A 16,711-nucleotide genomic window follows, 5' to 3' on the forward strand; every position below is an offset into this window, starting at 1 on the left:
AACAAAAGCTGAAAATAGCTTTTTTAAAAAGTAAGAGAAATATAATGCTTTACAGTATCTATTTTCTCACCTCTCTTGGTCAGATATGGGGATAATAGTGGCCTTTGGGGGCTCGACATAGGGGTCCCCCAACTGCCTTCAGAAGGCAGGCATCTAACAAGGTGTGATCTCAATACAGATCAATGTTTTTCAAAATATAAAACACACAAAACAAGTTTTAAAATCTGTACTTAAATCTTCTCATTTTTCTCCTGAAGTTATACAGAGAAATCCCGTTATCTTTCTACTTTCCCTCTACCCCCCTCCATTGTGTACTGCTTTTAGTCTTAAACTGGTAGTAATCAATAGCTATACTTATTGAGCATGCTTTCTGTGCCGGGCACTGACCTAGCCACTTTCTGAGGATTTCCTTTTGTGATCATCATTAGCAACCCTATGAGTTAGAACTATTACTACTCTCATTTTACAAATGAGGGAACTGAGGCTTCAAGGTAGTAGGTGATTTGTCTAAGATTCCACAGCCAGGAAGAAATAGACTGGGATTTGAAGGCAGGCATTCTGATTCCAGAGGCGATAGACCACTTTATGGCCTGATATTTAAATTTTACCCATGTGTTCATTATCTTAAAGTCTTGCAAAGAAATTAAGCCTGAAAGTTCCTCCCTGACCCAAGGTTAATCATTCACTCTGTTTTCCTCCCCACAATCAACAGAGCCATACAGATTGTGCAAATCGGGACACAAACTTCTGGGTGGAGCATTAAAATCAACTGTTATGTAAGTAGGCGTTAACCTTTCAAATATGTGCTGTGTCCTCTTAAACTGTCCTAGTGAAGCCTGAGGATAGGACATGCAAATCAGCCTGCAAGTGCCTTTTATGAAAAGACCTTGATCCCAGCAGAGTGAAAATAGGTATCATTTCACGTGCACTTGATTCAACTGTATTTTTTTCATAAAGAAAACATTTTCTCTTCCCCCACCCCATTGCCTTTAAAATGGAATAAAACATTTGTGTGCCTGAAATTAGCTATAGTTTTTCTATCCAGGGTTGGTTTTCAATGACAACTCAATAAAAAAAGTTATTGTGAAGGTTATCCTAGCTTAGCTAAGCTTCCTGAAAGCTTCTATTAATCTCCTAAATGAATGTCTTTCAAATAAGTCTCCCTCATCTCCATTCTAACTCTCACTGCCTATGGCCCTTCCATCTTTGACTTCAATTGCGGCAATATCTCCCAAACTGCTACCAGATGATCTTTACAAAAACAAAAATTCAGCGATGCCACTCCCTGCTACATTTTTATTTGCTCCCAGCTGACAATGGAATAAAATCCAAATGCTTACGTATGACCTTCAAAGGCCTTCATTACCAAAACACTCCCTTTTTTTGTTGTGTCTTTTCCAGCCAAACCAAAACACTTACATTTATCCTAATAAGCCAAAGAATATTGTCATTTGTCTTAAAGTATGGCATTAAGCAATAAATGACATGGGAGCTACAGATAGGCAAGATGCTTCTCTTATTCCACGTTAGGCTATGCCAGGCCTTGGGGTGGAAAGGTGCAATCCAACAATTTCCTTTCTACCACCTCCCAACCCCAGGAACCATCAATATTACACTCAACCTTCAATTTCCATTTAAAACTCCCTTGTTTCTCTTGGGTGAATAAACAGGGAATCTTTATAAAATACTACTGTGCCCCAACACCTTACAAGCAGAGATCGTTTTTCCAAAGGGTAGCAAAATATTCTGCGGGTGCCAAACATCTTGAGCACACACTGGGGTGTGGTATACAGTTTATATTTGATAGTTAGTGGAAAATATTGAGCAATGACCTCAAATAACTCCCCCCACCCTCACACACACACACACACACACACACACACACACACACACACACACACACACACATACACACATGCTTTTCAACAAAATCTCTCTTCCCTAAGTAGATGGCTCTTGAAAAGTAAAGTTTGCTGACCATGTATGTTTGCCGGGTAATGGATCTGTGGTTTTCACCAAAGAGTTTCTCTCTCATGTCCATTGATTCTTTCTACTCATTCCTGTCATTCAATCAGAAGCAGAGTACAGGTTCCCTCAAGCTCCCCTGTTCTTTTCACGGGAGATGCATTTTACAGGAAATACATTCTTGAGTTCTTTTTTATCAGGGTGTATGGGGAACTCTACAAAGGCAGTCCACGTAGACAACTGTCAGCAACACCAAATCCTTCTCTCTGATCAAAGCAGATAAGAGCCTAAATTCCCTTAAGGTTCTGTTAGGTATACATTTCTGCAATGGTCCATGAAAACCCATCTAACTCAACGATATGGAACTAAATTGAACCTCTCTGCATTCCCCAAATGTTTCTGCCAGAAAGAATCTTTGTGTCTTGTCAAGGTGGATAAACAAAATGTTTCCCTCTACAGCCAAGCCTCATTTAAAACCACATTTAAAAGTTTAATGATACACATTTCTACCAGACGTCCTTTCCCCAAATCATCTGGATTTTATAGACTATTTATCACTATTCTTTCTGCCAGAACTCTTTGTTGTGAAATCTGTTTATTCAGAAGAGAGTTTCAGCTTTACCATCTATTAAATCTGCATAGATAAGAAACCAGTTTGTTTAATTCAATAAACAGTTCTGTGCTCCAGAACTAGATATTTGTCACTTGAGTATGGAAGTAAATGTAACCCAGGAATGTGATAACTTGGTTCCTCACAGCAGCTGAATTCCTGTAGTAAATATGCCTCTTCACATTCTTTGGAAACCAAACCACAAACTTGAGGGGTGCTTCTCTGAACTTTGCTCCACACCAAGCATTTTTCACACATTTCTAATGGACTTGGGTGGACCTGTTTATATTCATGTCCACAATGCAGCTTGGCACTCACTTCAGTGGCTACTCTAAAGATTTAAGATCATATAGATCTTTATTAATCTTTATTTCAGTCAGAATTATTTATTTGCCTTTCAGCAACACATATGTTTTAAGACAAATACAGTAGCTATTTCCTCTTTTCAGTCAAGTCTAAAGCCTCATTCTGGCATTGTTACTGTGCTCTTCTAAACTGAGAAAAAAATATGACATCTCAATGGAAAGTCACTGCCAGCCAAGACAGTTTGACTCTTCCTATTTAATAAATGACAGTGTTTCCTTTAAACCTGGATTTAAAGACCTAAGTCCACCTGCTACCCGTCTTCACTTCTGGTTACTGCCTAGCAAGGCTTTTTTCTATTACCCAGATATCCCTCTAGTTTCACCTCTGCGTCTCTGGGAGATTGGGATTGACATATATACACTAATATGTATAAAATGGATAACTAATAAGAACCTGCTGTATAAAAAATAAAATAAAATATGAAAAAAAGTTGTGTATACATATATATATATATATATATATATATATATGTATGTATATGCATATGTATGTACCTGTGTACGTATATATTTAGCCACATGGTGAAACTGAGGGCAAATTTCCCCATATTTTCTTTCTGCACCTCTTTTTGCTCTTTCTCTCTTATCTCATTAAGAATAAACAGATCAGGGGCTTCCCTGGTGGTGCAGTGGTTGAGAGTCCGCCTGCTGATGCAGGGGACACGGGTTCGTGCCCTGGTCCGGGAAGATCCCACATGCCACGGAGCGGCTAGGCCCATGAGCCATGGCCACTGGGCCTGCGCGTCCGGAGCCTGTGCTCCGCAACGGGAGAGGCTGCAGTGGTGAGAGCCCCGCGTACCGCAAAAAAAAAAAAAAAGAATAAACAGATCAGTATAACACATCATGACGGATGATACAGCAAAACATCAGTTTTTAAAAGTTTAAAAATACATGTTCTTAAATGTAGGTCCTTAAATTTAAATTGGCAGAAATGCCCAAGGCAGTAACCTTTCTTTGCAGACCACATTTTTACTTTGAGATTGCAGATATTATCTTGAGATTGCATTATCACACTTCATTTGCACCCTCATATGTGTATAGTTTTATTTTTTTCAATAATTTTATTTCTTTTTTAAAATAAATTTATTTATTTTATTTATTTTTGGCTGCGTTGGGTCTTGGTTGCTGCGCGCAGGCTTTCTCTAGTTGCAGCGAGCGGGGGCTACTCTTCTTTGCAGTGCTCAAGCCTCTCATTGCAGTGGCTTCTCTTGTTGCGGAGCACAGGCTCTAGGCGTGCGGGCTTCAGTAGTTGTGGCTTGTGGGCTCTAGAGCACAGGGTCAGTAGTTGTGGCTCACGGGCTTAGTTGCTCCACAGCATGTGGGATCTTCCCGGACCAGGGCTTGAACCCACGTGCCCTGCATTGGCAGGTGGATTCTTAACCACTGCGCCACGAGGGAAGCCCAATAATTTTATTTCTTACTATATGCAAGGCATAGTGTTAGCAAAGACTTCAAATTCAAGTACTGAGAGCATCCTGGAAAGTGTCATAAATGAGTGATTTGGAAGTGGTGGTGACCATGGCAAGTCAGAGTACATACCTTGTCTGGAGAGGAATGCAAATGCTGTTACAGAAAATACAGGCCCATTATTACCAGATGATACAAATTATCAAAAGAAGCTAAAAATTGCAATATTTTTGTGAAGTCTATTAATGTTTAATATTAGCATCTACACCAAACATCTTGAACACTTTTTCAACCACAGACACACAGACCAACACACAGACTAACAGTCTGCAACCTCTATAAAACAGTTGGTTGGTAGTGGGATAGAGCAGACCAGGCTAAGCCAGGACTCTGAGATGAAGGTGCCCACGGGAAAAGAGCAGATTCAGCAGCAAGAGATAGAAGAAAGGAGTTCAGACTGAGCTCAGTGTGTGTAGATCAGGGTTTCTTAACTTTGGCATCCTTGACTTTTGGGGCAAGGTCATTCTTTGTTGTGGGGAGCTGTCTATTACAGGGTACTTAGCAGCATCCCTGGCCTCTACTCACTAGATACCAGTAGCATTTCCCCCCGCATCCTTCATCCCCTGTTGTGACAATCAACAATGTCTCTAGACATTGTCAAATATTCCCCTGGGAGGCAAAACTGTCCCTGGTTGAGTACCGCTGGTACAGATGTTGGTGGTAATAAGGGATGAGAATTAGTATCAGAGCAATGCCTCCTGGGGTGGTAAGTCAGTAGTCTAACCGGTGTGGGAGAGAAGCATGGATCCTCCCAGAGAGCAAAGGAGCCGAGTCACGGAAATGTGGTAGCAGAGGTCAGTGTCCTCCAGAGGACCTAAGGTGTAGCAATCCAGAACTGGAACCTGGGAGCAAGGACTAGGAACGAGGCAACAACCCATTACCAAATCAGAGAATGAAGTAGAAAGAGAACCATGGATCCGGATGACTGCCAGGTTACACTTTGAACAAGGAGCATATTTGAGTTCAAGTCTGGGGCAGAGCAGAGCTTACAGGTAGGAGTTGAAAGGCCCAAGCTGTGGGACGTAGAGCAATGATGAGGCGGGGACATAGGGATCTAATGAGAGGTGGCAGAAGACAGGGTGAGGGTCATTTATCAGGGAGTTTACTCACCATTCCTCCTGAGAACCAGCTTTGTTACAGCTCCAAGGAATAGCTCTGGTTCTAGGTTATGATCCATTTCTTTGCCTTTCTTATCATGGTCCTCCATAGTAACTCTAACAGAAACCCAGTAAGGTGAGGAACTTGTACATAGCATCTTTTTTCCTGGAGAAAAAAAGAGGTGTCTCAACTCTTAGAGTCAATCTCTTATATCAATTTGGAGAAGGTTAAAATGAGGATCTATGGAGAGGCCCCGAGTAGCATTAAATCTTATGGTTGCCTTGCTGGGACAAAGAGGCAAGTCATTCTCAGAGGCCAAGTCAGAGTTTCTATTTCCATTTTTATTTTTATTTATTTATTTATTTGTTTTTTGAGATTATGGAAGTCAATTTTTATTTTCTCCTTTTATACTTTTCTAACTTTTCTACAATGAACATTTACTATGTTTATACACAGAAGATAAAAACTAATATATATGTGTGTTGTTTATTCAATTCTTTAATTATAAGACAAGACAGAGATCACTTCTTCCAGAAAGCCTTCTCTGAATTTCTTTTTTTCTTTTCCTTTTTTATTGTGGGAAAATATATGTAACATAAAATTTACCATTTTAACCATTTTAAATGTACACTTCTGTAGCATTAAATACGTTCACATCATTGTACAACCATCACCATTATCCACCTCCAGAACTTTTTCACCTTCTCCAACTGAAACTCTGTACCCATTAAACAATAAAACCCCATTTCCATTCTTCCCCTAGTCCCTAGCAACAACCATTCTACTTTTTGTCTCTATGAATCTGAATAGTTATGCATACAAGAACAATCATACGTTTGTCCTTTTGTTCCTGTCTTATTTAATGTATAGCCTCCTCCTGTACTTTTGAAAAGCTCAGAGTCTTCAAAGAGTTTGCCTTCCCCAGAGGTCACAAATGTATAGCTGGGCTGAATACAGCCCACAACTATTTCGTTTTAAAACAGTAGTTTAGGAGTTGGAAACTTTTCACATTAAAAATATAGATATTCAGGGCTTCCCTGGTGGCGCAGTGGTTGAGAGTCCGCCTGCCGATGCGGGGGACGCAGGTTCGTGCCCCGGTCCGGGAAGATCCCGCATGCCGCGGAGCGGCTGGGCCCGTGAGCCATGAGCCTGCGCGTCCGGAGCCTGTGCTCTGCGACGGGAGAGGCCACAGCAGTGAGAGGCCCGCGTACGGCAAAAAATATATATAGAGAGATATATAGATATATATAGATATTCAGCCATTTGTCAAAAACTCTGGCAACACTAAGCCCTCATTTCCCACGTGGAAGCAGTTGGCTGGAACTGAGTAGCTGCTCTCCACTGAAAGCAAGTCCACTGCTCTTTGGTTTACCCAAATCCCATTGTCTCCCCAACTTGGACTGTTGCATCCATTAAAGTTACCTGCCCTTGGGACATTTCAATTATGAAATAAAGGGCAGAGGTTGTTCAACTCTGCCCAAATAACATAGGTCTATTACAACTCTAGATCTGCCCCTCATTTCCTTACAAAGCAGGAGTCTTACCAGACCACTGTAATCAATTGAATCAATTGCAAAAACTCTCTCACATTCTGTTTTGATGGCTAAAAAGGATGTTCATTAAATGACTCCCTGACTACTGCTGGGGTAAAAGAGATCCTCCTTAGAAAGCCAGCTTTTTCCTCTTTCTGCTCTCCCTAAGGGAAGCTCCCCTCTCTTTCTTCCGGAAGCCATGACAATTGTTAGGAATAGTTCTCACCTCAAGGGTTTCTTATAACATCTTTCACAGGAGGTGAGCACTGACAAGTCTCCACCACAGTGCTTAAAGTCAAGGCCTAGAGAAGCTATATTAGTTAGGATACAGGTTCAGCTGCTTTAAAAGAATAGTGGGGGAACTATTTTCTCACTTAGTAATCCAGAAGGAGGCGGTTCAGAGAAGTAGGGCAGCTCTGCTCCATGAGGTCATCCAGGGACCCAGGCTTCTATCTTGTGAACAGTCATGTTTTCCTTATCCACCTGGTACACGATGGCTCATCACTGCCTCCTCATTCAGCCAATGAGAAGAAGAGAAAGAGGGTAGGGGAAGGCCCGAGATTCTGGCATAGAACAAAGAGGTCAAAACATCTTGTTGCATGTACAAGCCAAGAACTGCCAAAGTCTGCCAACAAACCACTGGAATCTAGACAAGAAGCATGGAACAAATTCTCACTGATAGCCCTCAGAAGGAAACAACCCTGCCTACACCTTGATTTCAGTTTTCTCCAGACTTTGAAACAATAACTTTGTTATTTTAAGCTATCCAGTTTAGAGTACTTTGTTACGGTAGCCCTGGGAAACGAATACAGTTAGTTAGTCTCTAGATATTTGGGTAGGTCTAAGTAAGGTTTGGAAATTCTATCTGGAGGTGCCTATAAACTATAAAGCAATATACAAACAAGGTACAATAATTAAGCAAGAATATGCCCTCAAGGGTTAACTGTCTCTAGCCAAGGACTTGGTAGGATAGTTGCTGAATTCTGCCTTACTTCTCACTTTTCTCCATCCCACCCCTCCCTCTCACCATCACCAGCACACAAAAACATCTACTCAAGTCCAAGGGGAATTCCTAGCTTATATTTGTTGTGAAGGATTCAGCTGGGCAGTATTCAGCTCCTTTTTTTTTTTTTTTTTTTTTTTTTTTGTATAATGCTGTAAAAAGCTGCATTTATTGCAATTTTTTTCTTTCTTTTTTTTGAATTTTATTTTTTTTATACAGCAGGTTCTTATTAGTTATCCATTTTATACACATCAGTGTATACATGTCAATCCCAATCTCCCAATTCATCACACCACCCCCCACCACCCCCAGCTTTCCCCTCTTGGTGTCCATATGTTTGTTCTCTACTTCTGTGTCTCTATTTCTGCCCTGCAAACCAGTTCATCTGTACCATTTTTCTGGATTCCACATATATGTATTAATACACGATATTTGTTTTTCTCTTTCTGACTTACTTCACTCTGTATGACAGTCTCTAAGTCCATCCATGTCTCTACAAATGACCCAACTTTGTTCCTTTTTATGGCTGAGTAATATTCCATTGTATATATGTACCACATCTTCTTTATCCATTCTTCTGTCTATGGGCATTTAGGTTGCTTCCATGACCTGGCTATTGTAAATAGTGCTGCAATGAACATTGGGGTGCCTGTGTCTTTTTGAATTGTGGTTTTCTCTGGGTATATGGCCAGTAGTGGGGTTGCTGGGTCATATGGTAGTTCTATTTTTAGTTTTTTAAGGAACCTCCTTACTGTTCTCCATGGTGACTGTATCAATTTACATTCCCACCAACAGTGCAGGAGGGTTCCCTTTTCTCCACACAGTATTCAGCTCCTCTTGAAGATCTTTCTCCAAGCCTGAACTGGTCATTGCATCTAACCTACTCATCTGCTTTCTGGAAGATTAGGAATTTCTCTGGAACAAGGGTTTCTGTTTGAAGGGATTCTGTTCGGAAAAATCACTCATCCTCAAGGTACCTCCCCCTGCCCCAAGAGAAATGGGATGAGGGGTGGTTGGTACCCTTCAGCAGGCCCTGCAACCATTCTGGCCCAGCACAGTCAGCAATGACTTTGTAAGCTCCTGACTTGCTGAGGAAAGTGGTTTTGTGTAATTAGAAGTCCTCCACTGGCTTTTCTTTGTTTGGGGAATCAAGTTCCATCTACTCACTGCTTAGGGTTTTGTAAGGTGATTTAGGGCCATTTGACTTCAGAATTGCTCATAGCCTAAAAGAATAGGTCATAGGCACCAGAAAGGTAAGGGTGTCTTAGTATACAGGCAGAAAACCAAGACAGGGCGTTGGAGGTTAGGCTGGAAAGGATTTGACACGGAGGGGGTTCAGCTACCAGAAGGAGTAAAGAGGGCAGAGTAAGGTCCCAGACCTGAAAGAAAAGGGTGGCAAGAAAGAAGCCAGTCTTGGACACATGAAGGAAAGGACTCAGTGACAAGGAACAAGTCTAGATCTTGAGGATAGAGCTGTGGGTCAAGGCCAGAGAGATTCTGGCAATGAGAGTGTCTTAGGGGTGAACTCACAAACTCTCACCTGAGGCTTTAAAATTACACTTGGTTCTGAACAGGCTTTATAGCAGAGCCAATTATTTACTGAGCACATGTTGAGCACCTGTGAGACATTAAGACCTGTACTAGGCACTGTGGGTTACAGTGAGATGACAGTGTGAGATGACAGTCATTCTCAAGGAGTTCACAGTTTGGTAGGGCAGGAATTAAAGAGAAATCAATGACAGTATAGTGTATTAAGTACAATAAGAGAAGTATGGCAGAAGAGGGGAATGTCGTAGTTGTTAAGAGCCCAGGATCTGGGTTCAACAGATTTGAATTTAGATCTTGACTCTCCAATTATAGGTTGCGTGAAAGTGGGAAAGCCACTAAGCTTCTTGAAGCTTCAGTATTTTTTCTTGGAGATGGAAATAACAATAGTACTTATCCACTTTATATGATTCTTTCAAGGGTCAAATTAGATCATACGTGCCTGGCATCTAGTAAATTCCCAATAGCATTGACTATTGTGTGTAATAATAGTTGTTATTATGTGTTATAATAATCTGGGGGAAGGTAATGTCAGAAAATGTTTCCAAGAAAAGGTGGGATTTGAGCTGAATGTTGAAAAATAAAGAGAAGTTAGCTGGGTCTGGGGTTGGGAGGATGCTAATGAAGTGCTTTTGTTTTTAACTATGCTCTGCTAGATTCCTCAAATGATTTTAGGTAGGATGATGACTTTAGTGAATTGAGTCTGAGCTGGCTGTGAGCAACACAAGATGTTCTGACCTCTTTGTTCTAACCCTACTATAATCTCAAATCTTACATGTTTGCCCCATTAATGATTATAGCTCCATGAAATGAATATAATTATTAGTCTTTTTTCTACTTGATTTTGAATACTACAGATACAAATAACACAAAATAAATTGATGAAGCTATATTTACACCCAGTAAACATTTTTGGTTGAAAAATTGACATTCAAGTCTCCTTAACACAGGAAACTGGACTTGATAGCAGGGAAGAAAAAAAAAAAGGCCACAAAAGAAAACTTACTTCGCATGAAATTATAATAGATAACATTTGGTATGGATAAAAATAAACAAAATAGGGGTGAGATAGGCAGTGTGGGAGGGAGACACAAGAGGGAGAAGATACGGGGATATACGTATATGTATAGCTGATTCACTTTGTTATACAGCAGAAACTAACACACCATTGTAAAGCAATTATACTCCAATAAAGATGTTAAAAAAATAAAGGGCTTCCCTGGTGGCGCAGTGGTTGAGAGTCTGCCTGCCGATGCAGGGGACACGGGTTCGTGCCCCGGTCCGGGAAGATCCCACATGCCGCGGAGCGGCTAGGCCCGTGGGCCGTGACCGCTGAGCCTGCACGTCCGGAGCCTGTGCTCCGCAACGGGAGAGGCCACAACAGTGAGAGGCCCGTGTACTGCAAAAATAAAATAAATAAATAAAAATAAACAAAATAAAACTGATTAATAAATCAAATCTTTGTTGTAATGTAGAAAAGAATTACTTTGAGTTAATTAAAAACAAAGAAATTTCAGGAAAATAAAAAATTTAAATAAAGCTTAACTGCACTCTATAAGAAATTAATATAGAAATTAAGTGGTCATAGTCAAGTTCATTCCAAAATATATCTTGTAGTTGAAAAGCCTTCCATATTGATATAATCCTGATGAACATATTTGAATTTATAAACCTAGAATCAAAACATCCATGGGTGCAAAACAGTGGGTCAAAACCTCCAGTGCTTGCCCATGACATCCAGGTGGATGAGCCAAAGAAGCAATTGGAACTCTGTCTAGATCTTAAGAAGTCAGGGTACAAATAAGGATTTTGAAGTCATCACCGCATAAGTATTCATCTGTTTTCTTTTGCATCTTCCATAAAATAATAATGCCTGGTAAGAACTTAATAAATATTTGTTGAATGTTAGATTCTCTCTAGTCAGCCCTACAAGCATTATGAACATAGGAATTGTACCTATAGAGTCAATCATTTTAATTTAGCACTTACTGAATACTTTACAAAAATAAACTCTCACAGCTTTGAGAATAATTATAGCAAAACTTAGGTCCACTGAGACTTGGACACCTGGAGTGTTAATAACAAGTCCTACCAAGAAATATACTATTTCTCGTTCATAAGATGAAAAACATTTTTTTAACATATGATATTTCTTTAATGGTTGTAAGTCTATTCAGGTTTTGCTTCTGCTTGTGTCCATTTTGGAAGAGTACATTTTTTTCTAGGAAACATTTTGCCAAATATTTCAAATAAGTATTTTTTTCATAGCTTCCTCTCATTTAAAAAATCTCTACTTCTGTGGTTACGTCCCCCTTTTGGTCCTAAATTGTTATTAGTGTCTATTAAGATAAAATATTTTTATCCTTATGTTCTGTATCATTCACTAAACATTTGTTCTTTTAAAAATTGTTTTCTTTCCTTTTAAATTTGCTTCCATAGATTTCTTCATTCTGCATTTAGCAAGGTCATGGAAGATCTAGAGGAAACATTATTTGAAGACTTTGAGAACTACTCCTATGCCCTGGAATATTACTCCCCAGAGACTGATTTGGAGGAGAAAGCACACCTAGGAGTCATTCACTGGGTCTCCCTCGTGTTATACTGTTTGGCATTTGTTCTGGGCATTCCAGGAAATGCCGTTGTCATTTGGTGTACAGGATTCAAGTGGAAGAAGACAGTCACCACTCTCTGGTTCCTCAATCTAGCCATCGCAGATTTCATTTTTCTTCTCTTCTTGCCCCTGTACATCTCCTATGTGGCCATGAATTTCCACTGGCCCTTTGGCATCTGGTTGTGCAAGGCCAATTCCTTCATTGCCCAGTTGAACATGTTTGCCAGTGTTTTCTTCCTGACGGTGATAAGCCTGGACCGCTATATCTACTTGATCCACCCTGTCTTATCTCATCGGTACCGGACCCTAAGGAACTCTCTGATTGTTATTATAGTTGTTTGGCTTTTGGCTTCACTAATGGGTGGTCCAGCCCTGTTTTTCCGGGACACTCTGGAGTTCAGTAACCACACTCTTTGCTATAACAACTTCCACGAGCATGATCCTGACCTCACGTTGATGAGGCATCATATTCTGACCTGGGTGAAAGTTACTGTTGGGTACATCTTCCCTCTTCTAACAATGAGCATTTGCTACTTGTGCCTCATCTTCAAGGTGAAGAAGCGAAGCATCCTGATCTCCAGTAAGCACTTCTGGACCATCCTGGCTGTGGTCACTGCCTTTTTGATTTGCTGGACTCCTTATCACCTGTTTAGCATTTGGGAGCTCACGATTCACCACAATAGCTATTTCCACCAGGTGCTGCAGGCCGGAATCCCCCTCTCCACTGGCTTGGCATTCCTCAATAGTTGCTTGAACCCCATCCTTTATGTCCTAATTAGTAAGAAGTTCCAAGCACGCTTTCGGGCCTCAGTTGCTGAGATACTAAAATATACGCTGTGGGAAGTGAGCTGTTCTGGCACAGTAAGCGAACAGCTCAGGAACTCTGAAACCAAGAATCTGTGTCTCCTGGAAACAGCCCAGTGAATTCTTACTCTTGCACAAATCAGTATATGGCTTTTGTGTGGGTCCCCTGACAGGTGCTTTCGGATTGTTTGGGTCCAAGACATAGAGCTGACTGTATCTTTTTATTGTTTTTGGTCATTTTATTGGCATCATATTTTTCTATTGATATAAAACATAAGAAGGATCTTCAGTTTTTTTTCAGCAACTTAAATTATCTGTGTTATTCTTGCGAATTATACTGTAGTGGATTAACACTTTTTTCAATTTTAATGACTTTTTAAAAGTTCTAAATCTTAATATTAAATATATGACTAATTTCAAAAATATAAAAATATGTGTGCTTAAGCTCACTTTAATTTTGCACAAGTAACCTATTAGACCTAGTCTTAAAATACAACATATGTACTTAATTTATTTCATGTAATCTGTATATTGCATTTATGAATTAAAGTAATAGTTGGTTATAGTAGGTTAAAACTGTCCCAAAATCTAGTTGCTAAAAATAACAATTTATTATTATTATTATTATTATATCTCACAATTCTGAGGATCAGCAATTTAAAGAAGGCACAGAAGGGAGGTTCGCCCCTCTGCTTCGCAATATCCGGAGCCTCAGCTGGACCAGGATGACCCGACTGGCTGAGCAGCTCTCCTCCCTTCTCCCCATCCCCTTCCCTTCCTCTCCTTCCCCTCTCTCTCCTCCCCTTCCCTCCTCCCTTCTTCTCCTCTATCTTCTCCTCTCCTTTCTTCACAAGGGTATTCCAGCATGGCACCTCAGGGTTAGCCAGACTTATATGACAATGTAGGGCTCTAAGAGACCAGGGTAGAAATTTCTACTCCTCTTAAAGGCTATGCCAGACACTGGCACAGTATCACTTCCACGGTACTCTATTGACCAAAGCAGTCACTGGCCAGCTCAGATTCAAAGGGAGGGGACATACACCCTACCCCTCAATGGGGTTATATGCCCATCTTTAATCCCCCATGATATCATTATAAACATTAATGTTTTTGGAAAATTCTGAGTATGTATATATGCAAATAAGTATAAGATTGCTATAAACATGAAACACTGACATCCAGATAGTAGATAGGCCAGCTCAATATCAGAATGATTTCAGGAAAATAAAGCATGTATGACATATTGATATATTTCTACCTTCTATTCCTATAAGACCAATAAAGTATACCTTTAAGTCAGTGACCTCTTCATGGCGCAAATCTGTTGCATTTAAGACTAATAGTATTTTGACTTCTATTCATTTATGCCTTTAGCAAATAGATGAATAAGAGTTATACGGAACCATGGTAGACAGATACTGTGAGGGATGCCAAGATGCATAAGGTACTTATGGGGGTGAGATTAAGCTTGCATAAAAACAATCCTGAAACAAGGTAGACAGTAGTAAGTGCCGTAAGAGAGCCAAGACAAATGTAGACTGTTCAGAGGCAAGAGATGGCCTCCAGTGTGCAGGTCAAGAAACATTGGAAATCTATGTCCTTGCCATTGGGGTTTCCTAAAGATCCTGCTCCTTTTCCACGTCTCTGTTTGTACCGTCTTTTATGAGTAAAAACTCTGCTATTTACTGCAATTTTTAAAACATTTAATTTTCTATAATTTCTCAGTTTTATTTTGAAAGTCGGGAGGGGAGCTATGTTATTCCTTGAATCGGTATCCTTTTTTATTTCATCTCATAGTTTTTAGAAATGCTAATATCAGATCACTTATTGGCTCTGTTCTTTACTGTTAGCCCCATGCAACAATCAGATCTGGTTTGGAAATTATTCCAAGAAAAAAAATGTGTGGCATAGCTCAGCATATCCCAAGTTTCTTTCCTTCCCAAGATTCCTGGCTTCTGCCATACTCAGTATGGGTTAAGGGAAAACAAGGAGAGAAAGGCTCATTGTGAGCTTCCAGCCCTTTGTGCACCCTTGAACCCCACCCCTGCACCACCAGGGCTTGCAATATTCCACTCTGGTGTCCCCCTTGACCCTCAATGGACAGGCTCCCAGGATCAGGAGAAAAGCTGGAGGATCCAAGAAAAAAAAGAGAATTCTGTAGGTTCATCCCTAGCTGGGGCAAAGGGAGACGCTCACTCTCAAGGCTGGGGGAGAAAGAGGAAGGCTGAGGAGCCGGAAGGAAGGGGATTAAGCAACCAGGGGCAAAAGTACATTACAGAGCTGGTGGTGGTCTGCAAGTTACATTTCAGGGCAGTGCTTCCTAAGCTTTGTGAGTTAGGAACCCGGGCAGAGCTGTTCGTTTTTCCCATGTTGCGAGCACAGTATCTAGGGCCTGTGAGCTTTCCAGAGGCCGATGAAAATATTTGAGATCCTGAAAAGTATCATTGGTTCTAGAATAGAAAAAGAAAACTTGAGGGAATTCCCTGGTGGTCCAGTGGTTAGGACTCTGAGCTTTCCATGCCAGGGGCCTGGGTTCGATCCCTGGTCGGGGAACTAAGATCCTGTAAGGCTCGCAGCATGGCCAATAAATAAATAAATAAATAAATAAATAAATAAATAATAACTTGAAAAGTCAGAATAAAAACTCTGAATTCATTTGAAAATCGATTGAAAGTTATGGGTCCTTTCCCCAGAAAAATGCTTTTAAATAAAATTTCAGGGGATCCTTGTACCCTAGGCTAAGAACTCCAGTTTTAGTGGCTTTTTAAATAGCTGATAGTGGGGCTGTGACTTACAGGAATCTATTAGTAGAAAGTAGCAACCAAGGCAGGAACTTTCCAGCAGAAACAGGAGTTAATTTTTTATTCTCAACTTGAGGGAAGATCTAAAGTATAGCATAGGACCCAAGCTTGGACCCAGCATTGGAGGCTCCCCAGCCAGCTTCCTCCCCTGGCAGCTGGGATCTGGATAGTGGGGCTCTCCAGGGGTCTAATGACCCCTAATGAGCAGGATGAGTGACTGAAAGGACAGAGGGGCTGGAGGAGAGGAGGGCACTGGGGCAATTTGAGGAGGAAGCAAGGAAGCTCAATGCCTACTTGGCAGGAGAATAAAGAATCTCAGGGCTCCCAGGGACTGGGGCATAAACCCAACAAGACAGACCTGGCTCCCTCTCGATGGAAGGAAGCTCTTCGAAACAGTGGGCAAGTTTCAGGGACTCCAGAGGCAGGGTATCTGGCTTTGCATTATGGCTCCAATATATCCTAGCTCTATGACCTTGGCTAAATTAATCCAAATTTTCAGACCTCAGTTTCCCCCATCTGCAAAATGGGATCACAATAGTAGTAATTGCCACATAGGTTTACTATGAAAATTAAATGAATTGACACAGGTAAAGCACTAAAAGTGGTGCTTAGCCCTATAAATACCTATTATTAATATAATATTACCTGGTATTATACTTATTTGGTGAAACTCTTGGCACCTTCTGATACAGTAATTACCTAGTAAATGTTAGATCCCTTCTTCCTCTTGAATGAACGTAAAAATCTCATAGGAAGAATAAGGGAACTTACACAAAGAACTTCAAAATTTTATTAAAAAATTCAAAGTTTATTGGGAATTCCCTGGTGGTCCAGTAGTTAAGACTCTGTGCTCTCACTGCCTAGGGCCTGGGTTCAATCCCTGGTCAGGGAACTAAGATCCCACAAGCCA

The 16,711-nt window shown here is 40.7% G+C and overlaps 1 protein-coding gene across 1 annotated transcript; it reads left to right on the forward strand.

Annotated features, from left to right (window-relative positions):
- Window positions 1-12,052: 12,052 nt before the first annotated feature.
- On the forward strand, window positions 12,053-13,120 carry CMKLR2 (chemerin chemokine-like receptor 2). The gene has a single exon (XM_060107131.1). The coding sequence runs from the start codon at window positions 12,053-12,055 to the stop codon at window positions 13,118-13,120; it is 1,068 nt and encodes a 355-aa protein (XP_059963114.1).
- The last annotated feature ends 3,591 nt before the right edge of the window (window positions 13,121-16,711 follow it).

This window comes from Mesoplodon densirostris, chromosome 8, assembly GCF_025265405.1.
Source record: "Mesoplodon densirostris isolate mMesDen1 chromosome 8, mMesDen1 primary haplotype, whole genome shotgun sequence".
Classification (NCBI taxonomy): Eukaryota; Metazoa; Chordata; class Mammalia; order Artiodactyla; family Ziphiidae; genus Mesoplodon; species Mesoplodon densirostris.

Coding starts and splice junctions, on each gene's coding strand:
- CMKLR2 (XM_060107131.1), top strand. CDS start 12,053: ATGGAAGATCTAGAGGAAACATTATTTGAAGACTTTGAGAACTACTCC.